We start from the raw sequence: 25,318 nt of genomic DNA on the forward strand, positions 1-25,318 counted from the left end.
TGCTACACACACACACACACACTTTATATTACTTAACTATATTGTCTTAGCAAAAAACGTCAGCGAACATAAGCTTTTGCTAACGCTGCAGCAGGGCTAGGCGTTATTATGATTGCTTCTATTAGTATTATTTATTACCAGGTCCCTCGAGTCCAAACAACAGAGACAGCACGAGACGAGAGCCACAAAAAGCCATTGGGCATGCGCAGTGCCCCGCCCCAATGCTCTAAAATGCATGCTTTATTTTTATTTTTGTCTTTTGCATGTTGTCATCTGTTTCACAGAATAAATCCATGCTTTTTTATTGATTCACATGACATCTGTTTCTGACTATTTTGACTGTCAATCAGGAACTAATTCGCCATAGTAGGTCATGTAGATGACACAACCATTCTAAATCTAGATGCAAATCACTATTGGTGAATGATGAATTTAGTTTACAAAAATGTTTAATCCCTGTAATAATAATACTGTTTTCTGCAGTCTACACTATGCAATTTAGAAGATATAATGAATACTTTAACAGTTTGCAAAAAGTGGTATGATTATACAATCAATGACACTTGCCCTGAGGGCTTGTTTCCATTGTGGTCCTATGTATTCAATTCAAGAAAAAATGTTAAGTGACTTTAAACTGGGCCTTATGTGAGCCGAGCTTGCATTAATTTGTCCATTCAGTAATACACTATGCATTTCATGCTGATAGGTTCTGTAGTAGCCTATAGATTGTGGAAAAGATTATGCCCTATGCCACTAAAATATATATATTATTACTTGTCATAGAAGACAGTACTGTAGAACATTATGGGGAATTTTACATTTTAATGTTAGTATTTGAACATGATTACAATGTAGTTGTACCTTTGATTTTAACACAACCCTCAATGCTTGCTACCCGTTATATCACTGCTTGAATGAACACTTGAATAATACTTGGAATTTCTCAGGGCCCTGCCCTGCCTACAAGCAATGGTCAGTATATTGTGCTGTATAAAAAGTAGCAATAACAATGCATATAAAAATTAAAATGATATAACTTATCTAGCTTATTACAACCCAATGAATCTAGAAACTAGGCAATAAATGTGCTAGTACCAAGATGAAGGCATGCAAACAATCTGGATTAGAGGCAAGCAAATCTTCAACACACCAATTATGTTCCTCTTCTCCTTTAAAGCAGTCAACAGGAGAGGTGGCACCTCATTGATAAAAGTTGGTAATGTGCAAATGTTGTGCTCATGACCAAATCCAAGCCACAGTTGTGACCAATGCCAAAGGTTTTCTTGATGTCAAAATCAGATTCAACAGATTTTCCATTATATATTAATAACTAATCTAATTCTAGACATGGCTGCTATAATAATTGTATAGTATAATAAATGTTTTCCACCATGTCCTTTAAAATTGTCATACGATGGCTTCTAGGATCAAGTCAAAAAACACTTTCATATACGAGGCCCCCAAAATGTTTTCATACCTACACTGCCAGTTGAGCAATTATCAAAATGGCGATTGTTAAACAAGAAAACAAAAAACAAACATTGGCAACAAATACATTGCCACAATAATTAAGATATGCTACACATGTAAGTAATATGATAATGAATACACAAATTATACAATGTAAAACAGAGGTGTAGTTTCTTAGGGGAAGGTCACAGCTTGAATTATTTTCACATATATTTAAAATATTTCAATATTTCAGAAGACAATATAGTATATCACCCATGTGCAGAGGTGAATGACATACAAATTTGGCACGTTGCCACCTTTGTGGTATTGCGTGTTATTGAAAAAGATATGTAGGTAAAATAAAATAAAACAAAAGATATTATATACTTAGCTTTTTAAATTATCATCCAGCCAGTGATTTCCATTAAAATATTCAACCATCTATGCTCCCCACCAGAAACCTTTGGGCCTACACACTTGATCAGAGTGTCTAAGTTTCCCAACATTCAACAAAGAAACATAAAGCTTCTAAATCAACCCTTGACCACCACTATTATACAACTTCTGTTGTTAGGGGGAAGTGTGGAATTTAAAAACTAATCCCACTGACCAGCACAATTTGTGCTCCCTATAAACTTCCATGAATATTGAGCATAAAAGGTCAATGCAATAAGCTCCCTTCTACTCTCAAACCCAAATTAATTATTTATTTTCTGTCCGCATATTTTTGGTTCAGGAAATCTGCCCACTGGGACACTAAAGGCAGAGATGCAGCTGGCCTCCTTTTCACAATAAATTGCACTGGGATTAGGTTGCCAGATTTCCAATAAGTCTACCAAAAACATCAGCATGGAAGTTAGTAAATCCCAAACTCCCAGGCCATCTGACATCAAATTAGGTTTTGTTTGACAGGATCAGTAATATTCTCTCATGCAGTCTGTTAACTTCTGGGCTGATAGTAACTGAATGTTAGTGAATGCAAAATATTCCATACAGTGCCAGAATGGGAAGCAGTGCAACCACATTTTGCAATGTGTCCAAAACCAAATCTAGACTTTGACAGAACTAAATGCAAACATGAAGAGAAATGTGGGAGAGGGAGAGAGACGACTTGACCACATGAGGTTGTTTGAACAACTTGTAGATAGGACAACTCTGACACCACACACAGGCACTCTGCTTAGTTTTTCTTTTCCCTATTTAGTATGAACTGGTGGGTGTGGCAAGTCTCTTTCCAATGTAAACCCTATGAAAAACACAAATATACAAAATGCATGAAATTTAACCAGCTAACAAATCAAACCATGCAATAAGTATTAAAATGATTATATTACAATGCATACAGATTCTTCTAATTATCTGCGGTGCCGGTGTGTATAAAATCTGACTCACCCAAGGCCAAGAGCAATAATGTGAGAGATGAGCAAGGAAGGAATGAAGACTTTGAGAAATTCTGCAGAGAAGACACCACCTTTCTTCATAACCCCGCTCTTTCTCATACTAAGAGATGATGAATGTCGGGGATGCTTAAAATGGAACTCCCTGAAAAAGAATTAATGGGTTAGTTAAACAATCAATTAAAGGAATATAGGAGCTATTTATTTGTTATTAGTTTTTAATTGTTGTCTTACTAACAATAGATAACTTTTCTTGTGACCCGGTGGTCACAAGAAAAGTTATCTATTGTTAGTAAGACCAAGATCACACCATCGTCTGTCATTCCATCGTGCAAAAATAAAAACGCAGTCTTGGTACGTGTGACCCACATTACAATTTTTTACAATACATCATATAGTTTGATTATTCTAGATTTTAGCTGTATTTAGATTAGATGTGAAACTAGAATGTTCTTTTGCTAGTAATTTGTTTAGCATATTTTGTTGTTAATTGGTTAACACATTGGGCACCTGAGCTTAGTCTATGGATTTTTACCAAAGCAGGAAACACAATTAAATTAGTTTGCTTCCATGTTCTTTTTATAACTAAACCATTACACAAACAGAAACTTTGCATTGACAACGGAATTGTTCTTTTGTCTGGAAAAGTGACCATTTGATTTGATTTTATTTGATTTCTACAATTGGCCACTACAATCAATATTTGTTCAGTGAATGGTGAGTGAGTGTAATAGAATAACTGAAACAATTAACCAAATAATTGATTGATCGATTAAAAAAAAATATACAAATGATCAAATTCTGAATAATTGGTTTAGTGATGTATGATGTAAATACTGCCATTTACCACTTCAACCAAATGTGAGTACGGTAGTTATGTTTGTTCAATGTAGGCTACACAGTATAATACATTTGACTTACTTTGGAGGAATGTTTTCTGGTCTGCTGGACCAATCTGCCACCCAGTCTATCCCCTTCTCCATCAGGATATCTTCCTCAACCTCTTTATATGGTCCTTCATCCTCTGACTACAGATAAAGTGTAACAGAAATAATAATAATAATAATAATAATAATAATAATAATAATAATAATGGTTGACTTCTGTTGTGTTTTACCTGGCTTTCCTTTGCGCTTGACATCTCTACATCAAACATGATTTGACCCTCATCTTGATCTTGATCTGGACTGGTTGGTCTGGGGGGACTGAGAGAGCCATTATAGAAAAAGAATCATATTAAAAACAACTAAACAATATAGACAGAAATTAATGCTCTGGTATTGGGAAGACAAAGACATTTTCTCTGCCCTTCATTTGTACTTTACTTGAGTATTTCCAATTTCCACAGTACAAATATTGTACTTTTACTTCACTACATTTTTATGAAAACTTTAGTTACTAGTTACTGTGTAGATTTTGATTATTATAACAATACATTAACCACTTCAACCCTATAAATTTCGTCCATGTGTCGTTCGGCCATGTTTCAGCGATGTGACGCACTGTGAGCTTGTAGATCGGCTATTTTCAAAAGATTTTGATACATTTGAAAAGTTCAAACCGGACATTCTGCATAATGAGTACTTTCTACTTTTGGTACTTTAAGTACATTTTGATACCAATACTTTTGTAGTTTAACTTAAGTACATTTAGAATTCCAGACTTTTAACTCTTGTAACACAGTAGTTCTACTTTTACATGAGTAAAACAATTGAGTACTTTTTCCACCACTGATCCATACCTATTACAGGCAGAGCTGCTTCGGCTAGACTCAGCCTGTGCATCCAGCAGGATCTTCTCCATGTCTCCGTTGTGGATGGACGACGACGATGGCACATGCTCCAATCCACCGACCAGGCTCTCATCGATCTCTTCTTCTGACACAACATGGTCCAGTATGGTCTGTGGAGTTTCACTCTCCCCTGTGTTGCCATTCAGCGGGTCGACTGCGGCGGTGGCTCCAGCAACAGAAGGGTTGGGCTGAACACCCTGTCTCCCTGTGGTGTTGTTCCCGTTCATCTCCAGCTCCACCCAGGACCCTATAGTATGCACAAGGGGGGTGAATTCAGGGTTCACATTTGTGCAAATCTTGGCAATACATATAACAACACAAAAGGGACACCCCCCCCCCCATCAATAAAATCACTCAAGAGATTTAAAACATATATACATACAAATTACAATAATACATACTGTATTATTGTTATTGTTACGTTTTCATTCATTTTGCATTTGTAGACTAGCACTAGGCTAGCAGTAGCACTGCATTCAAGATTGCAGCATAGATCTCTTTGTGCCACTGCCCCAGAAATAGGTTGCACATTTCCTATTTCCAGACAGGGGTGGAGGGAGTGGAGTTATGCAATCCCCCTAGCAGCCAGCAGTCGCGGAGTCAGAGAGAGAATGTAAACCTTGTGCGATGATGTGAGACTACATTTACTACTACACAAGTTACACATATACTATTGATACTAGTGATTCGGCTATACAGTATGATGACGATCCACAGTTACAAGTTAAATATAATATACGAGGTGGTCCATTCCCTTATGAGCTATATTGCATAACAGAAAATAAGCTGCGAGTCGCTGCACTGTTCCTCGAGTAGAAGTAGAACATGATGTAAACAAACCTCTCGCTTCGTTGCGTTTTGGAATTGTTTTGGAAAATCGATGGACAAAGAAATCTGTCCGAAACATTTCGAGTTATAAAGACATAGATATTACTCGATGCCATCTTTCTAAACCTAATAATGACACATGTGAACGTGTCAGTTTTACTTCCTTTCTTTCAAAAGGGGATCTTTGATAAGGACATCAAAGTACACTGTCGGGAACTTAAATAAACGGTTTCGATCGTTAGACCTTCATCAGGACAGACAACTTACTTAAAAAACGAAATAAAAATAAATAGAGTCAAGCGTGCATGCAAGTAGGCTACGTACAATGTCCCACTTTGGGTTTTCTATGTTTTGGCCATATGATATTCTACTATTATTTGCAAATAATACGTTACTTTTATAACATTTACTGAAAATGCATAACATTTTTCACAATAAAAATGCTTACTCACTAATCAATGACAGTAATGTAATTCCACGACTGGCAAATTAATATTTCTTTCATCTTTTGTCTGAAACTTGTTTATTATTATTATTATAGCTACAGCCCTCCCACCGCAGATTCGTATAGCTATGGTTGGTTGAAATTCAATCAATCAAATCTTTAGCGCAACTCCATTGGAGCATTTACGATGACGCATATTAACATCACGCTTCCGCCCCGCCCAGAAGAAAAGGAAATTCTATACGCGATGTAACTTTTCCAATATAAACATCATAATTGCAACTGGACCCAGGCAATGCGCGCACAATCACGAAAACATATTCAAACTACACTTTTTGATACCAAACGTGCGGATAAAAGTGTGCGGTAGTACGTACCGTGAAGTCCAGTTTCCTCGTTATTGTTTCGTTCAGCAGCAGCGGTAGACATGTTGACTACCCAATTTTAACATTCATCAACATGACACGCAGACGAACTACACTGTGCGCAGGCGCAACATCGATCCAAAGGTCCAGACAGAAGAGCGCGCCTCAAACTGACCCTGGATCAGCGATGGGAGGATGGATTGATGGCAGACTGGCAGTCTGTCTCTCCATCTCCCTATGCGCCATACATTTTTCTCCCCCCTAAATCCCCCCTCCCTCCCATAATAAACCTGTAAAATAAAAGGAGATCATTGGAGTCATTTTTTTAAATTGTTTTGATTTATTTTGGAGGCTCAGGAGTCAGGAAGGTTACTTAAGGTATTTTTCATACGTATTTGCGTGTTCTTGTTCAGTGTTTTGCATTTTAATTCTCCTATTTTTTTTTAGATCTATAGTATTCTACAAAACTATATCTGCTTTCCTGTTAATGTGCGGTACCTCAATATATCACAAAGAAATGGCTATGTATGTTTCAAAGTGGAAGAATAGTAGTGGGCAGGGCAAGTGAATGTTAAATGTGTCTAGGGATCTTTCTTATAACAAAGTGTATTTGACTCTCAGCATTATTGGTCATCCATGCAGGGATTGTAAAATTAACTAACTGCTTTACAGATTATATAAATGCCAACTACCTAATTCAACCTACAATAATTCAATGTCCTGCAATTATTATTTAAAAAAATAAAACTCAATAAATTTTCTCAACACAAATAATGACTCAGGTTTTCTTTTTATTCAGAATCCATGTTTGAAATTCTGTATTACTTTTGATCTAAATTGTACTTTATTCCATTTGACAAAGACAAACAGAGCTATACAGTGAACCTTTTGTATTGATTTCTTTTTGCAACAGATCACCAAAAATCTCCTACAATCTTTATTCAAGAGCCCCTTGAAAGAAATAAAAACATACAAATTAATGAAATTCACAAAAATAAAAGTGCATTTTGTTTCGACTCTCGATACATTATACATGTATGCAGTGCTGCCGTCTTGGAAAAACCTCATAACTCCAATTTTGGTGTTCTTTTTTCTTTATTTGAATTGAAGGTTTACATGGTCCTTTATAGGTAGAGCGTTTCATGACCCCAGGGCATGAATCCCATTCACGACCCATTGAAAATGTTTTCAGAAACGCAAGTTTGACTATCTGAAAATAAGGCTGTTTTTCCTGAATTCCTAAAAAGTTGATGTGTTGAAGAGACAAGGTTTTAATTGGACAGCAGCGGTTAAATTCCCCTGAGCAGTCTCCTGACTGGCATGCCAGTAAATTCAAGAAACATACTTGATTATCTGTTTTGTTTTTTCCTCAAATGCTATGACAAAGGCAATAGGGTTCTATTGAATTACATTTGTTGTGGTCTTGCACCATAGCCTTGCACAATATCTATGAAGATGTTTGGGTAAAGTGGTAGAAAGTATGATATAGAGAACATCCCTATTTAGCTGTGATAACCATTTTATCGGTTAGTTGGGTGAAACGTGCAGATTGGGATGTACAGTATGTAGTTTGAAACATGTACAGTTTTTTGATATAGTATATCTGAATATTACTGTAAAAGCAGTCCTCAACTGTAGAACCCTTTGAACAGTAAAATGACTTGACTTAAATTGGCATTTCAGATAAGAAAAAAGAAAGACATTTAATCAGTGAATAACAATAGATTGAACTAAGCTGATAACCGACCTCAATAAAATGAACACCTATCAATTGGTGGCTGATCATTAGACAAAACACTTCTGAATGGCAGGTTGAATCATTCTGATGCAACGTATGTGATGCGACAATGGAATGGGATAAGGGTATGACGTTAGGCAGATTTATGCGCAAATGACATGAGACTAATAACTTTACTGACCCTCATGTATTCACATCCTTGAGCGAAGAAAAAAGCAATAATTTTGCAGAAAAAAAAAAAAGGGTTTGCAAAGTGTCTCATGACACACGCACATTACCCAGAGCCCTGAGGAAGTGACACTCACATTAGCGTAAAACCACATATAGCAGCCATAAGCACTGGTGGTTAATGGTGTCATTGCTAGTGAGTGGGAATCAATTCTCTAGAGGAGTGAAACATGTTAACCAAATATAAATATGATCCAGTGGGAAAAAACAAACAAACAAAACAACTTTCATGACCTGATTCAATGGCTATTTTGCTAAGTGTTCTACAAAAGGAAAATACTTGTGCTATAATCTACTCGCTCGCTCCAGAAAACAGGCATGTGAATGAATCACAGGGTGATTTAGAAACAGCAGTATTGCTGTTTTTTGACTAATTTATACACTTCGTATAACCATGTCAATAGCCACAAATAACTGATTCTGAGTGACATGATCATACAGCTTTACTCTACCCTCTGTTGTGAGCTAGCCTAGCACCAATGATCGTTTCAACATAATTGTCCGCAAGTGATGTGCTTCACAAGTTCCTTTTGACCACCTCACATAAGAACGAGCCCAGCATGATTTGAGAGTAACAATAATCAGTAAATTCTCTCTAGTCAAATAACTTGACTAGAGAGAATTTACTTTAGACTTTAGACTGAGCTAGATTTAAATGTTTAGTTTGCCAAGATAAAAATGCCATTCCCATTTAGACCCAAAAGGGCCTATTTTTGATTAAGTCCTTTCACAACGAGCAAATGACTCACAAACAACCATGGCACACAAAAGGGAACTTCAAAGTATCCAAACTAATATCCAACCACTCAGAAGCATCCAAATCAGTTCCAGACTAGCTACAGTAAGCCAAATTAAAATGGTATAGTGCTTATGAATAGAGGTACAGACACCTGAAAATACTTTTCTTTGGACAGCCAACGATCAAAACAACCAGACTCCCTTGATTTCACACAAATGTTCTCTAGCTTTCCTCCAACCACGCAGCGGAATGGACAAACTGCTTCCAAAGACGTGACACAAACGATTACCAACTCAGGCAACGTGCCCTCCTTCTACAGATCAGTCCAAGACGTACAGTTAAAGAAACTACAGTGATCAGACTGTAATCCTATTGCCTTAATTCATACAAAAATAAACCAGCTATAGTGATTCTTTTTTTCTTTTGACAGGTACAATACAAAACATCATAAAAAAGAAATCATAAAAAGAAAAGAAAAAAAAACAAAGAAAATAAATCCATATGGTATCGCGATCAATAAGAATTCACCACTACAAGATTGGTGCAGAAGTGCCAGACGAATGGGGAATAGGCCACACCACGCTACAATGACTTTCTATACGTAGGTAGTGACCCCACCTGTAGTCAGGGGAGATTACAAAAAAACATGGAATAAATGTATTCGCCAATGTGTTTAAACTTTAAGTGTCTGTCTAGTAACAAATTTCACAAAAGGCTGAAATTTCAACACAACACATGACAGCGGTTTAAAGTTGGGGTACCTGCAAGGCTACAACCTCATGCAGGGAAAATGCTTCATTCTGCCTTAAGTAGGATGTGAGGGGTCAACCTAGTGTTTGTTTCCATGATTTGGCATCCTTTGCAATCATGTTTTGCACCAAAACCAGTTCTTGGTGGATATAAATTTCTGGGTGCATGTTAAAGAGTAATTAGTTTATTTAAATTTCTCAAATACAGCAACACTGATCCACATTGTTAAATGCCTCAGGAGGTAGGGGGGAGCCCAGGGACAGGGAGTTCCTGCCAAGACACCCGGTACACTTGTGTTCCGGTATCTCCTCACTGCCCTCCACCCACCCATAAGGGTCAATGTCTCTCCACTGAGTAGCCCATCTTCTCCAGATACCTGATGTATTTATGCCAAAGAGTGGTTTTGGTGCAAAATAATTAAACCTTTGTGAAAATAGTTATTAGACTTTATAAACACATGGGCATGGAATTTATTGCAGGTTTGGCCAATTTTGTGATAGTATTCCATGACTTTGTAGTATTGTAGCATGGGTGAATGTCTCGAGTGTCTCAGGATTAAAAAGGTCAAGGACAGCAGCCTGTCAATCTCAAAGGACTGAGCTTAAGTGCCTTCAATCACTTTGAATGAAGTTTCTTTTGCAGGACACCATGCTTACAAGAAATAGCCTACCCTCACACTGTATTAAAATCTAGATATGACATTTGCCAGACGCTAGTCTGTCCATGTCAGGGGTATCATTGTACTGTACATTAGGGAATAGGGGGAGGCAAGTGAAATTGGCAACTTGACACACAATTTGGGGCAAATATGGAGTGCTAACAGCGTGCATTTGCAGTGTTCTAGGCCTACACAAAAACAAATTTGTGACGGAAAGATGAGAAAAGCAAAACTATCCAAAACAAAAGACACTTGATAGCTACAGAGAGAAAAGAAATACTTGGTAATTATGACATACAAAATCATGTCATGATGGCACAAAATAACATCGCAGTAATAGTGACAGAGCCAAATAAGTTTACTCAAGAAACATTTCCCTTTGGTTTGGGATGTAGTGAACAAGAGTTAAAATATGGTAGCAGGGGTATGGATGGAGTGCTCCTAGTAGAGGAATCCCATTAAGGCTGAATCCCCAGGTCCGGACAAATGACTATGGATTCTGTTTGCACCAATTTGGGTCACACTTTCAAATGCACCAGTGTTGGCCTGCTCTGGCATATTGCATGATAGCAAATGAGTTCATCATTGACATATACCCATCATATACAATTCAAAAAAAGAAAAGAAAAAGACAAATCTGATTCTGCAGTCAAGATGTGGGGACTCAGCCTCAAACAGCCATCAAAACAGATAATGTCCTTGAGAGGGGTGGGGATGGGTGGTGGTTCAGAGCAGTGGGGCTTAAGCAGAAACTGGGATCTGACTGGTTCAGCAAATGCTAGTTCAGTTTGTCCTGGAATATATACAAGTTGTTGGTGGTGGCCACAGCAATGATGTTGTCCAGAGGGTGCCAGGCGGTGTGGAGGATCTTCTTGTTAAAGTCCAGGCTGTCCACACTGATTTCATCCTTCTTGCGCTTCCCTCCTGTGCACACTTTGCGAGGTTTCAGGACAGACCGCGGCTTGCTGTTCTCCCGCGATGCCTCCAGGGTCATGTCCTGCCGGTAGCCTCGGTCGAACATCCTGAAGAAGTTGTTGTAGGAGCCGGTCATCACCACGCTGCAAAGGAATGAAATCAGGGAGAATAAAGGCCTATTCATAGTCCAGTTTTCGGTGAAGAGGTGACCACCGAAAACTATACATGACGTCACGCAAGGTTGGTCACCGCTCACACAATACATCTCTCAGCACATCTCTCTGCACCGAAAACTGGACTATGAATAGGCCTTAAAGGGTGAGTTAGTGGGGCAGGAATAGCATCAGTCTTAAGACTCTTAACAACCAATTCAATATATTCAATTACTTATAATTGAATATATAAAAGTGAATGATAATTGATAACTGGTATATGTATATCAATATTTGAATGTACAACTAGAACCATATTCTGCGGCCAATTAGCCACAGAGTAGGTTATCCTTATGTAAACTGGAATCATATTATTTGGTCAGTAAGTCACATAGTATGAAGCCTAGAAACATTTTGTTTTGTTGTACATTTGTTACTCTCCAATGTGTAGGAAAAGTCTAAGCTCTGTGGAACAACATATAATGTACTTACTTACTACTTACCAAGTACTTACCAACTACTTACTGTCCCGTCATACGACAAATAATAATAGACGATCTACAAGCTCACAACAAGTCCTATTGTGAGCTTGTAGATCTATTGTTGCTAGTTTGGGGGGAAATGTGCATATAATGACATGCCCAAAATAAGGATTGTAAAAAAGAAAAAAGATTTCACTTCATTATGAGCGCATATGCTCTTCTACTAGGACAGCCATTATGCTCAGCATGGAGCCGCTACATACAGTGCTTCCGAAGGCCTGTAGCTGCTGGTTTTAAAGAATGTTTAAATAGGCAAACAACCAAGAAAATTTATGTCATGCATATTATGTGCGTTGAATATTGCCAGAGGAACTTCGGAAGATGAAGTATAGAGAACAAAATGAAGAAAAAAAGATAGTCACAAGTCACAACTGCACATTTGGTTACTATTTCAATAAGGTTCTCACCTGTCATTACCGTTCCAACAGCACTCAAACTTGTCAAAGATGCAGTCGTTTTCATAGAGTGAGCACAACTTACTCCTGAGATATTCATGCACCTGTTAGAAGAAAGCAATTGAGGGATACAGTCGAAAGTCATACTATGATGAAAATGTCAAAGTAAGGATGTACACAATTAATCGATGAACATTCATTGATTCACATTCATGTCAGGAAAGCTTAATGACAGAAAATGTATCTTGGCTCACCAAATGTCAGAATAAAAGTGTATTAATTTAAATTTTCCACCAGATGGAGCAGTATAGTGAGAGGACATCCAGGGTACAATTCAAACCTAAACATAAATGCATAGGCTCACACTCCAGGCACTGCTGAAGAATATGCTGATTTTCATTTCAATTAAGCACCAACTGCAGTTTCTCTTAATTTATCTGTACTAGACCGGTGCCGTGGGCACCTGCCTATTCGGGAACGATGCAAGTTGGAAATGCATGCCCCACCCAGCTATGCAATGTTTTATTCATGGCAGTGATGACTCTGGACTTGATAAAACAGAATCAGAATCACAGTGGACCAACACTAGCAGATGACATGGTATCCTAAATCATCACCGACAGGGACAACTTCACACTGGAGTCAACACAGCCATCTAGGAGGAGATTTCATTTTAGAGCACTTTGAGCTTCTGTATGTTGACAAGCTTTATGGAGACGCTCATTTCCTTTTCCAGCAGGACACTGTGCCAAAACTACGAATAATTGGTGTACGGGCCATGGTATTACTGTCCTTAACTGACCAGCCAACTGGCCTGACAGGAAACCTGCAGAAAATCTGTTTATCAAGAGGATGCATTTACGGCTTCCATAACATCTCAACAGTGCCACAGAATGATCACCTCCATGCCACATCCCATTAACACCCCGAATGCCCTGGGTTACTTAATCCATTAAATCAGAGCGCCCAGCGATTTATAGTAGCAGAGCACATTTAACGACGGACCGGATGCTATCCCGGATGTAGCTGAAGTAGCTTGATGTAGCCAAAACACTCAACGACAATAACGGGAGGTATGATTAATTAACGCGATTAGCGACGGGACCGCGATGGGCCGTCTTAACACAATCTTTGCTTAGAATTGGACGGAATGATTTAGATCAAGAGTTATTCACGTTTTAAGATTTTCAATCTCATCCGCTAACATGTTAGACGACGTCCCACCGGAAAACATCGAATGTTGCGCAACAGACGCTCCTAGCCTGTGGAACGATGCGATCAGCTTTTTATCAATCTCCGTCCTGAGCACTGGGCGTAACTAATTGAACGGAGAACTCAGTCCTTGCCGCTCAGGGTGTTAATGAACTTGTTTGTTCAAAAGTAGCCCAGACCAAGTATTACGTGCGTAAATTAACACACTTTTGTCGACATTACTGCATAATAAAACTTTTTTTGTGGTCTCATGCAATATTCTAATATTTTGAGATATGGATTTTAGATTTTCATGTGCTGTATGCCATAATCATCTAAACAAAAGTTTTAAATATTTCACTTTATGTGCAATGAATCTAGAATATATGAAGGTTTCCCTTTTTGAATTATATTACGGAAGAAAATGAACTTTTTCCATGATACAAATGTTTTTGAGAAGCCATTGCTTTCAAAATAAGCAAGGCGAAATTATCTAAGCCTCTAAACCACTAGATTTACTGTGCCTACATGAAATGAACCTGAAGGACTATCAATTAAACATTTGTTAACATTAATGATCATGGATAAAAGTAATTATTTCAAGAACAGTGAATTTCAGCTTGCAGTACCAAAAATCAGCATACACAGACCTGATACGTCTCTACTGGCCGAGACTCCATGTTGAGATCCCATATTTTGACAGACAAGTAGTCACGGGTCATCATGTAACGTCCACTGTGGCTGAACTTCACATCCGAGATGGAGGAGATAATTTCAGAGAAGAACGAGCGGTTGTTTGGATCCTCTGGCTCCTCGAACACTGATAAAAAATGGGGATGGTCGTCAGTTTAGCACACCATGGTCAGTCTGAAAATAATTGTCTGGAATTGTTCAGTAATAATTTAATCTGAGATGAACAATGTCTGAATGGGGGAAAAATGCAGTACTCAAACAAAAGAAAGAGGTACTAATGGGTAGTAAGCCCATAAATGGATACATCCCCAGAGGTCAGTCCTTACTGGCAGTCCCTATTAGCTCGCCTTGCCACAGTTATCCAATTAACATTGTATTCAGAATCTAGAACAGTTTAAGGAGCCGTTAGAAGATTTAAAGAGACATTAGCTATTTCAATGTGCCCGCTGTGTGCCCATTAAAAAAACACTTTGTAACAGAAGGAAAGCTGCATCTGCGTTCATTTTGGCAGTGTCTATTCCTGTAATATTATCCCACCCGCCCGACTTCAACATTGGTTCTGTCACAGCTCTCAACATCTCACCTGTGGGCATGGTAGACATGGAAAATGTTGCTTACTTTTGGAGTGCTGATCACAGAGTGCTGATGCCCTCATGTCACACAATCGGATTGTTCCTTTACTGCTGCTGTAGACGAAAGTGTTGCACTGGTTGGGGTGGAATTCCGCTGCTGTGATCACTTCAGTCAACTCCTCCATGTTTGCTGGCTTTATGTCAACAATGTCTGAAAAAAGGTTTGCAGGTCAAGGTACTACACTAGTTCCCAGGGAACCATAGAAATACAAGTGGAACCTAGGTAGTTGCTTTCACACCATGACCCCCACCCCATAATAAAACATCAAATTGGTGTTCAAAAATGGTAGATGTACAAGCTTGCAGCATGGACGAAGTGACGGGCTGTGAGCGTGCGCATCTGCCATTTTATGAATAGCCAACGCAAAAATCGAAAATGCTTTAGCGGTTTTCCCCATTGAATCATAAGACTTACTAAAGCTGCGATCAGTGATCTCCAAGTGCCAGAGGTTTATACGCAGGTCATCTGCAGACAGATAGGTCTCACAATCACTATTGACAGAGATTGAGTTGATATGGTAGGTGTGAGCATTAGCAAACACCCGCCTGGGACTGGCCTCCACCATCAAGTCCATGGGCCGAAACACTGGTACCTGAAGCCAAAAGGGAGATGTGCAACAATTAATCCTCAGGTTTTGGAAGGAGTCTTACAAGCTTCATCTTATGCTTTTAAAATAAAATACCTCACATACAGTGCAAGACAAAGACTAGACAGTACTACTACTAATTCACATTGTCAGAATCAACTTTGTTTAACGTTATGTTCAATGTATAACATTAAAGGTATATTCAGTGATTTCACTTAATTCAAATATCACTTATTTTTTTGTTTTGTTGTGATAATCCTCCCTACTATAGAGTGTGCTAGCCATATAAGGAGTTCCTCCCTGTCCCCAGTTAACCCCTGGGGGTCAAAAAACCTTAGGTTTCGTTTTTGACTCTATCCTGATTGGACGAAAGGCTGGGTCCCACAGCCAAAAACTAAACCTAAGGTTTTTTGAGTGAAATCACTGAATATACCTTTAAGAACCCTGATTTTTCTTTCTTTTCAAATAGCAAAATCAAAAATAACTTTATTTAAAGAAATAAATAATGCAGAACTTGGTTTTGTAGTGTTATACATTAGCAGAATCGGTTTTGTAGTGTTATATATTAGCAGAATCTGTTTTGTTTGCATTCATTTATGTGCTAAAGGACTACTGTGGACCAAGTCAACACTCAACAGGGATGAGATTTTGGAATGTCACATTTCTAATCAATGGACAGACAATAAAGGTATCTCACCAATATTTGGAGTTACATCATGACAAGATAACTATACACAACCCAAACCTCTACCAAAGTGATTTGAACATTTTTAAAACTATGCACATCAAGGGCTTTGCTGAAAATTCCAAACATGATCAATCCATTGCTGCCAGCCTACACACCCGTAGTGTTGTGACAGTATGGGGATCTCTGTAACGTCCATCTTCTTCCTTCAAGTTGTAGCCCTCTGGTCTCTTGTCTCGCTCACTAATTTTCCACAGCTTTATGGTTTTGTCTGCAAACATGGAGACATAAATCACCAGGGTTCAGTGACAGGTGAAATTCATTTACTTAAATAAACGTTATTTAAAGCACCTATCAAACCAAAGTTACCAAGTGCTTCACATAAAACGAAATTAAAACTAAATTAAAAACAGCAACTGAATAAAAACAAAAACATGATGACTCGCATAAAATATAAAGTGCAGTGAATAAAAACATCAAGTTAAATACAAAATTGATTCATGGAAAGGACTTTCAATAAATGTAAGTTTTAAGAAGCAACACTGATTTAGGGTATGGGCACATCTAAGATTCCATGCACGGCCAAGGAAGCTGACTCCCGGGGTCTCTTCCGGCTTTTTAGACAGCTCGTGGATGGAAATGAAGGTCCACCCATGCGGCAGATTGCCGCGTCGGCCAGATTCCCGAAAAAGCTTGCCCCAGCGGCATGCTGCCGCGTGGGTGGAGCTTCATTTTCATCCACCAGCTGTCTAAAAAGCCGGAAATTACGTAAAAGACAGCATCTTCTGTCCGCGCATGGAAGTTCAAGTGTGCCCAGGCTGTTACCCAGTCTGAGGTGGTCTTTAGACGAGAATGGTGTTCATAGAAAACAGCTAAATATAATTCCAGAGTGGAAATCTTTGAGAACGCCGTTTTATCCCTTCTCCATGAACGGTGAATCCGCAAAACTTATGACATCATGGATCACGTTGGCTCACAGCACATATGTTTATTACATTGGTGCAGAGCCATATATGACATAATGAAATTCCTGAACAAGCCTCCCTCCTCACCTACAAAGCGCTGCTCATCAGCAGATGGTGAATGTAAAACCATGATGTAAATATAAATAAAATGCCTTAATTGTGATAGGCGGCAGCCGCAGCAGCAGCGTTTATGTAGCTTAAGGTATTATAAAATATATAACCATCCCGTGGCGCGCTCTACCTGCATGCTCTGGGCTGCCTGTAGAAAGCAGGCAGCGAGCGACGGCCACAACCACGTTGTGTTCTGGAAGCAAAACCCTGATAGGGTTGCGTGAAGGGGGGCTACATGGTTCTTCTTCTTGTACGTGGGTGACTGGTCTATTTGGCAGCCCGTTACCGCCACCTAGCGACATTATAGCGTTTTCATAAAGTGTGCGTTCTCGTGTAAAGGGTCAATAAAAAATGAGAAAGCAACAGGACTTTGCCGTTTTATCTGGAGATGGTCGCCATCTAAAAGTGGCCTGAGTGCCTCAGCCAGGTCGTAACATGGTCAATGTATTCATTGTCAATTGTGGTATGTAAATTATATGTTACCACCCTGTGTACACTTATAGCAGCCAGTGTTCCTCAGGGCTCCTCACAGTAGGATGCAGAAACTGACAAAATATTTTAAACAAATTAAATTAAATTAATTAAAATAGATTTTATTTTTTAGACACAGACGGCCTTTTTCATCATTTAGATTTTATTTTAGCCAAATTACTGTTCGGCACACACATACCTGCCAATTTGAATTACCGGTAAGTATTAACAATGGCGATTTGTGGGCTGGTCACATAAGGTTTCCTTATAGATTGTCTTGGCTATTTTCTGTGCGTTTCCTTAATCTTAGAAGAGTCGTTTAAGTAGAATATGTAATTAAATCATTGCAGCAACATAGCAATAGTTTGTACTGTAGGTCATAATGCCGCTGTATTTACAAGTATTAGTACCCAGTTAGGCCAGAGTTACAAAAAAGGTTGAGAACCCCAGGTCTATAATGTACACATATTGTAGTAACTTCATATGTTAATATAAATATATATATATATTTATTTCCTATATCGTTCCTTCAGTGTAATACACCAACCTCAGAGTCAAATTTCTACTTTGTCCAAACATACTTAACAGGCAATAAAAACAATACCGATAAAGCCTTCACTCAGCAGCTGTACAGAATGCTGGCAGACAGGTTTTAGAGAAGCCAAGACTAAATGTGCACTGGTGAAGTATACGTTCAAATCAAAGAATAAAAAACACCTGCATGCTGTCCTCACTGTCGCTCAATTTCTTTTCCCGCCTCTACCTTAACAGTCAGGATTTTACAGTGTTATGACACTCTTACTAGTTACTAACCATTGGTGGACAAGAGGAACTGCGCTGCATTCTTCTGAGGCAACCACCGGATCTTGTTGATTTTCTCCTCAATCTCAAGGCTTTTCAGGTAGTCGAACTCAGGCTCGTGACTCTGGAAGGTGCTGTAAACATTGTACTCTCCACGGCACTGTGGCTGATTTTTACTCTAAATAATGACACACAACACCACAGTGAGTTCCCAAGTCATATCAGAGACTGCCCATAACGCTGACATCCCATTACTTGAACGATGTGGCTTTGCATACCAGGTTGGTAGCAATGTGAGTTGTCGGACTAATGACATGGAACCGTCACATCACAGAACTACAACGAGACGTCAATTCATCATTGACTTTAATTTAGATCAAATTATGGTAAAAGTACAAAATCTTGATAAATGCTCATTTATTTATCCCAAGCCAAGACATCTTGAAATGTCTTAATATTTACAGCAGCCAGAAACACAACTTTCCATTTCATATGGAACAAAGATACGTGTTGGCATTTTGGTTGAAGTTATACATTTCAGACACTGAACCGGTTATTTGATGACTAAGATGTATTCATTCAATGTGTCACACCTAAAATAAACTCACACACAATAACCCATGTAATTTAATTTATTTTCATTACATTAACAATTTCAATTGTTTTAAAAAATAGAAGATAAGATTTTGCACTTTCTACAAAAATGGCAGTCAAAACATTGGTAATCGATGGTTTAGATTAGAACTCTCAGAAATCGGGGTCGGACCCACAAATCTGGGATCGGTAGGGCTCTACATATCAAAAACGTGCCATTGTCTACATGAAGACAAAGCTTCAGGAGGCCACAGATTCACATCAACCCTAATGAGTCACAGCAACTTACCTCTGGCTCCTGCTGAAAGATGACAACTCGGCCTCCTTTGTCCCCAGTGGCTAGTAGCTCTCCAGAGTGGTTGAATTCAACAGTAGATATGATGTCAGCTGTCAGAAAGACATTGAAATTGAATTACTGACGATTATTCAAACCACTCCCCACACCCCACTTTGCCATATGTGCCGACAAATTCTACAGCAAATGCTAATAATCTCTAGTTCTAAATGGGACCAGTGGAATTACAGGCTAATCTATAGGCTTTTGTTTCCTGCCATTTCACATGTATTTTTAGACAAATCATTCAACCACCTATATAAGCCCAACAGAGACATTTCTTTCTGTGCCCACGGTCATATTTTCAAAAGATTTCTTTCCCCCAGTTTGCAGTCATTGATTTTGACAGTTGGGACAAAGAGCCCAGCTACCAGAGATGGCAATGGAACTTATGGAACCCATTGACTGTTTACTGGAATTCGTGGATGTCAATGCAGAGCATCTTATAAAGTGATATTTTCAGCAAATTCCAAATAGCAACAGTTTTACAATTTTGCCCAATTATCCTATATCTTCTAGCATAATAATATGATATATTATAATCATGTGCAACGTGAAAAGTATTGTTTACATTAAAAAAATGGCCCTTAGTATGAGAAATGACTCGCCATCTGCAGCTACTGAATCAAGACGAGTATCATCAATCCCACAATATAACAATCAATCCTTTATCACAGCCTGGCACAAATCTCAGCTGTATCCTTAAAATAGACAATCACACAAGTTGCTCTGCTTCCACACAAATGGCCCCAGGCCTGTACAACTTGACTCCATGCACTTGCATACGAGACAATGGGAGTGGAGAATGAAGGAATGTTTTTTTAAGGCAACAAGGAAAACTTGCACAAGCCTAGTGTCAAGTCTTGCGAATAAGCCTCCATATTGCTTTGTGTATTGACACAATAAGGACAGGCTAACAGTTACCCTTGTTCTCAGGCACAATTTACTGTAAACAACCATGCAGTGTACGTCACAAATAAGAATCCATCACATACTAAAACAGAAGCATTTCAGAATTGTGTGCATCACTATAATACTCACTGGAAAAATGGATAAAGGGAACTACCAACCCCTCATTAGCAGACATTCTGTACATTTTCCCCTTTGTATAGGGAAAATATTATTAATTAAACTTGATCATGCACCATCAAAAATGTTACCAAGGGTATACATTTATTTTTGCGTAAATATGCCTCAAATTAAAGACCACAGATCAAAGCGGTGCATCGAGAACTGCAAGGCAGGTTGATTCTCATCTCAGCCACTAGTTGAAACCTGGAATCACACTTACCCCAATTGTCACTGTCAATACAGGACACAGATACTATGTTACACACACACATGTTACAAGCAACGATGTTTTAAATATCCAAAGGGTTAGCTTAACAACTGTCTTGTTTCGGGAAATTATAAGATGCCCTTTGTCTGCAACAAGTCCAAACCACCACATTGATTGCTTTGAAGACTGAACCCTTCTCCCTTCATAATGAGACAACATTACAATGTTGATGTGAGTCTAAAATACCTTCGCTTTACAAGTACAGAAGCGCAAAACGCCATGTAGTTTTTATTTATTTACTGAAAGCAATATTATTACCTTCAGGCAAGCTAAGCCAGAAGGCGATTCGAACAAGGCAGGTGCTCCTGTAAGCTATTATTAACCATCGATCACATGGACCTACCTTCGGCAACATCGTCATCGATAGCTCCTTTAACTTGAGAGAAGCACCATTGCACATCATTGCTCCCACCACCGGCTCCTGTACGAAAGCACAAAACAAGATCACAAATTACACACACACACCAACATGATCTGACAACTTTGCACGCGTTAGCTTGCGGCTAACTCGCTTCAGTCATCAATGATGAGGGTGGAAGGAAGGCCACACATTTACCCATTTTACATCATTTAAGTGTTCGTTGATATAGTGATTACCCGCATCTACAAATTTGTTTTGCATGTGTAACAACTTGAGTTCTGGGGGACAGACATCCATCACACCGCAGCATCTTGCAACTAGAAGTATACTGGCTGGCTAACTAGCGTTAGCATCGGTAGCTTAAAATAAATAATATCACCTGTATGCTCAGCAGGGAACCTGGTAGTTATCCAGAATAATACAACTTTATTTCAGGCATCTTAAATAAGGTTTGCTTCAACAATATCCGTTTATTTATTTTTACCTGCCATGGTGAGCGAAGGAAGGGGGTGTTTGTTGCGGGTTGTTTGGGGCCCTGTTGTTCAGGATGGCTGGGGTGGTTCTGTAGTGTAGTGTTCTGACTGACCGGAGACCAGTGAAGGAAGCTAGGCGGCTAGCTATGAGGAGGCGTTAGCAGCAGCGAACCTGTAACCGGAACACCTTGCGAGGGCTCCTCTTGCACTACGATCCACGAGGATGATTTAAACAGCTCCAAAACAGTTTGCAAACAAAGAAAAAAGTCAACGGCGAATCCTTCCGTGTAGCTTTATTTGTTAGACTTTGAACTGCACTTTGAGGTTTCTTCTTCCCTTCGCCCGTTTCTCCCTGTCTGCCTCTCCCCTGCCTGCATACACTTTCAAAATGGCGCAACGCGGGAGGCGTTCAGCGACCGGCGATGATCGTAGCCTCATCTCAGCCAATAGAGAGAGAGGGCCTCTCCGGGGTACGACGATGTCGCGTGCCAAAAAAAACTGATCTACAAGAAATCAACGTCCTGTGCCGCGACAAGTCGACGAGTTGTAGATCGGATGATTTTTGCCACGCGACAATCTCGCGCGATTAATTAATAGGCTGAGAAATGGCCTGCCAACAGTCTTGACAATTTATTATCAATCACAACTTACTGTAGGTATTTAGCAGACAGTATTATCAAGACTGACTTACAATAAGTAATGTAAATAATCACATAGTGTAAATCATCCATAGATATAATGCATGAGAGCAGCAGTAACTAGGGTTGATCGACTGAATACTGTAACAGTTTGCAGAAAAAACACATGAAAGTAGGCTAGTTCAAAACAAGGTGAAATCCACCTTTCAGTAGGCCAAAGGGAGAGGAAATAATAATATTGCTACAATATGTCCACTCTGGACATAGTGTTTATATTTTGTGATGACATTGACATTTGTTGTAATTTCTCATGTCATGTTTATGAATTCAATGAATGAATAAATGTCTTTATTGCAGACTCAAGATCCATAGATAAAACACAATACAACATTATAGTATACAGTAAAAAATTGTCCAAAATGTACATGTTGGACAGGCATTTGTGACAGTTATAAATACATGTCTCATTGTCTCCTAAGGCTATTCAAATTCAAAAGGCGTAGAAAATTGAATACATATAGAATGGCAAACGAATGGTCTATCCTAGACCGTGTTTGACTGTATCTATATGCAAGAAAGCATGGCTTGTTTCCATTGGGGTCTTCCTTCATATTCAATTCATCTGAATTGACAATGACATACAAATATACGGTACTATGCAAAAAATCATAAAAACATCACATCAACGGATTAGGAGTTATAGGAGTTTCAAATTGCAGCCACCCATATACTGTAAGTGCTCTTTTTGAGATTTATTTTTGGGATGTCTGGAGCCTGTTTTTTAGGGCGTCTGTGGTGATATGGTACCATGAGGTGCATGCATATAGTCAAAGAAACCTTGGTAAACAATTAATCTTGGCATCTGTTGAAATAACAGGCATCTGACTTACATTTAACATTTATAGTCAAGAAAAACAAACCTAAGAAACAAAACATGAGGAGTGACTAATAATGTCTACATAGTCGTAGCCTTCCATATCATGTCAGTTACTAGACTAGTATCGAGAGAGAAGGTGGCAAGAAGGGGTACAGGGATCGAGGGATGACATGCTAGGCCTAGGGGGTGAGGTGGAGTTTGAAGAGATGAGTTTTCAGATTACGGTGTGAGTCTATATTTCTGATTCTGACTGCAATGGGGGGTTTATTCCACAGTTTGGGAGCAGAACTCAGAAGAGTCTAGGTTCAGACATCCATCCTGTGTTAGCTGATCTGAGTGAGCGGGTTGTAGGGTTGGATCAGGCTTTGAAGGTATGGGGTGGCGTGCCTTTCGTTGCCTGTAGGCCAACAACATCAGTGTTTTGTACTTGGTGTGGGCAGCAACCCGGGAGCCGATAGAGGTAGCGCAAAAGGAGGGAGAAAAGTGAACTTTGAACTTTTGTGGGATCAGCTTGCCTGCTGTTCGTGCTAAAAGTGACTAATACAACCACGTTTACCGACTTGCGACAAATCCTGGTTGAGCTCCATCCTACTCCCACAGTGTGTGACCGTTGGTGACCAGCTTGAGGAGAATTAAAGAACAGGCTGTTGAGGGTGTTAGCCTATGTAGCCTATACTATATACCACCCATTTTATATACAGGTTTAATATTTGTTTTTAGTTTGATTTAAAAACGCCATTGACAATGAAGGGAAAATTTAATGTTTGTTTTGTCACCGTTTGTTTTACATCACCATTACATCACCTAATCAACGTGAGTTAGACTTTAATATATTAGTGCCATGCACTTCACACGGGTGTGATTTTTTTTCTTCAAACGATCAGATTCAGGACACATTGCTTCATCACAGAACTGTCCTGAGACCCGGACCATCCTTTTATTGCAAATGCCATAAGAATATGACAGAATATTTAGTATTTTATGAATGTTGTAGAATAGGTGAATAACCACAAGATGGCAGTATTGAATTATCCTACTACTGTAGCAGCCTATGGTCTAGTAGGGGTTCAAAATTCCACCGCACTGGCATGGTAGGCAGTGTTGGAAAAAGTACTTTCATGTCTTAATTAAAAGTATCAATACTGCAATGTAGAAATACTCTGTTACAGGTAAAAGTCCGGAATTAAAAATGTACTTGAGTAAAAAGTACAAAAGTAGAAAGTATAGCCTATAGGCTACTCATTATGCAGAACGAATGTTTTCAAACCTCAAATATTTAAACATAGCAGATCTACAATTAGATTTTCAAATCGAAATGTATAGGGCTGAAGTGGGCTATGTGACCAGATTTGACTGAGGGGCTGCCATTGGATTTAATTTTTTAATTTTCGTTTTTCAAATTGACATAGGCCTATTGGTTGTTCAGTTTGAAACACCAGTTTTGGAGATATGGCTTATAGAGTAATGTCTTGCAGAAAACAGCGAGTTGAGAAAACAGGCTTGAAAGGTTCACTTCTGTGTGTGGACTCTAACATTACACCTAGCTATAGCTACATGTTTAAGCATTTATTTCATATTTAGGCTACATGTTGATTTCAGCTCTGAAATCCCCCCCCCCCACACCTTTACTCTACATATTATTTATTATTTATTTGTAACCGTTAATAAAATGTATTTGCATAGTACTGTATATTTGTATGTCATTAAATGTTTCAATGAATTGAGTATGAAGGACCTCAATGGAAACAAGCCATGGGCTTTCTTAAATCCTCTTAGCAGACCTTGTATTGAACTATACTTTGCTGTGCTTTTTCCGCAAACTGTAAATAAAGTATTCAGTCAATCAATCAATTATATGGAATTAAACATAATAACCTATTGACATCCAATTAGTGAGCTAAGTAATAAAATAGCATTCTCTGTTGAAAATCTGTTATTTTGACAACTGACACTGTTGCACTAGCCCACCATCTAAGAGTATACAGCTATTACAATCTATGGCATTTCAACAGATTTCATCTTATTGAGTGAGCGATAATGAAAGTCACCTCAACTCCTCTGCCCCCAGCCAATCTCATGCTACCTTGGAATATGTCCTTATTAATTAACATACTGAGCTGCTGTTTTCAAAGGGTCATTTTGTCTCCCCTTCACTTTCTTAGGCTTTTGC

The 25,318-nt window shown here is 38.8% G+C and overlaps 2 protein-coding genes across 2 annotated transcripts; both read right to left on the reverse strand.

The window, feature by feature from the left end:
- Nucleotides 1-808: 808 nt before the first annotated feature.
- bnip3la (BCL2 interacting protein 3 like a) lies at nt 809-6,442 on the reverse strand. Its single transcript, XM_083784001.1, has 6 exons — nt 6,292-6,442; nt 4,591-4,888; nt 3,967-4,054; nt 3,771-3,877; nt 2,845-2,994; nt 809-2,698 (listed from the first exon to the last, which is right to left on the reverse strand). The coding sequence occupies exons 1-6, from the start codon at nt 6,341-6,343 to the stop codon at nt 2,653-2,655; spliced, it is 741 nt and encodes a 246-aa protein (XP_083640127.1). The 5' UTR covers nt 6,344-6,442; the 3' UTR covers nt 809-2,652.
- Nucleotides 6,443-7,050: 608 nt separating this feature from the next.
- ppp2r2aa (protein phosphatase 2, regulatory subunit B, alpha a) lies at nt 7,051-22,006 on the reverse strand. Its single transcript, XM_083784141.1, has 10 exons — nt 21,645-22,006; nt 21,143-21,220; nt 19,416-19,513; nt 18,545-18,710; nt 16,343-16,455; nt 15,328-15,505; nt 14,899-15,063; nt 14,238-14,407; nt 12,409-12,500; nt 7,051-11,450 (listed from the first exon to the last, which is right to left on the reverse strand). The coding sequence occupies exons 1-10, from the start codon at nt 21,649-21,651 to the stop codon at nt 11,171-11,173; spliced, it is 1,347 nt and encodes a 448-aa protein (XP_083640267.1). The 5' UTR covers nt 21,652-22,006; the 3' UTR covers nt 7,051-11,170.
- Nucleotides 22,007-25,318: the final 3,312 nt, after the last annotated feature.

The sequence above is a fragment of the Protomyctophum parallelum genome (genome assembly GCF_964188405.1).
Source record: "Protomyctophum parallelum genome assembly, chromosome: 15".
Taxonomy (NCBI): Eukaryota; Metazoa; Chordata; class Actinopteri; order Myctophiformes; family Myctophidae; genus Protomyctophum; species Protomyctophum parallelum.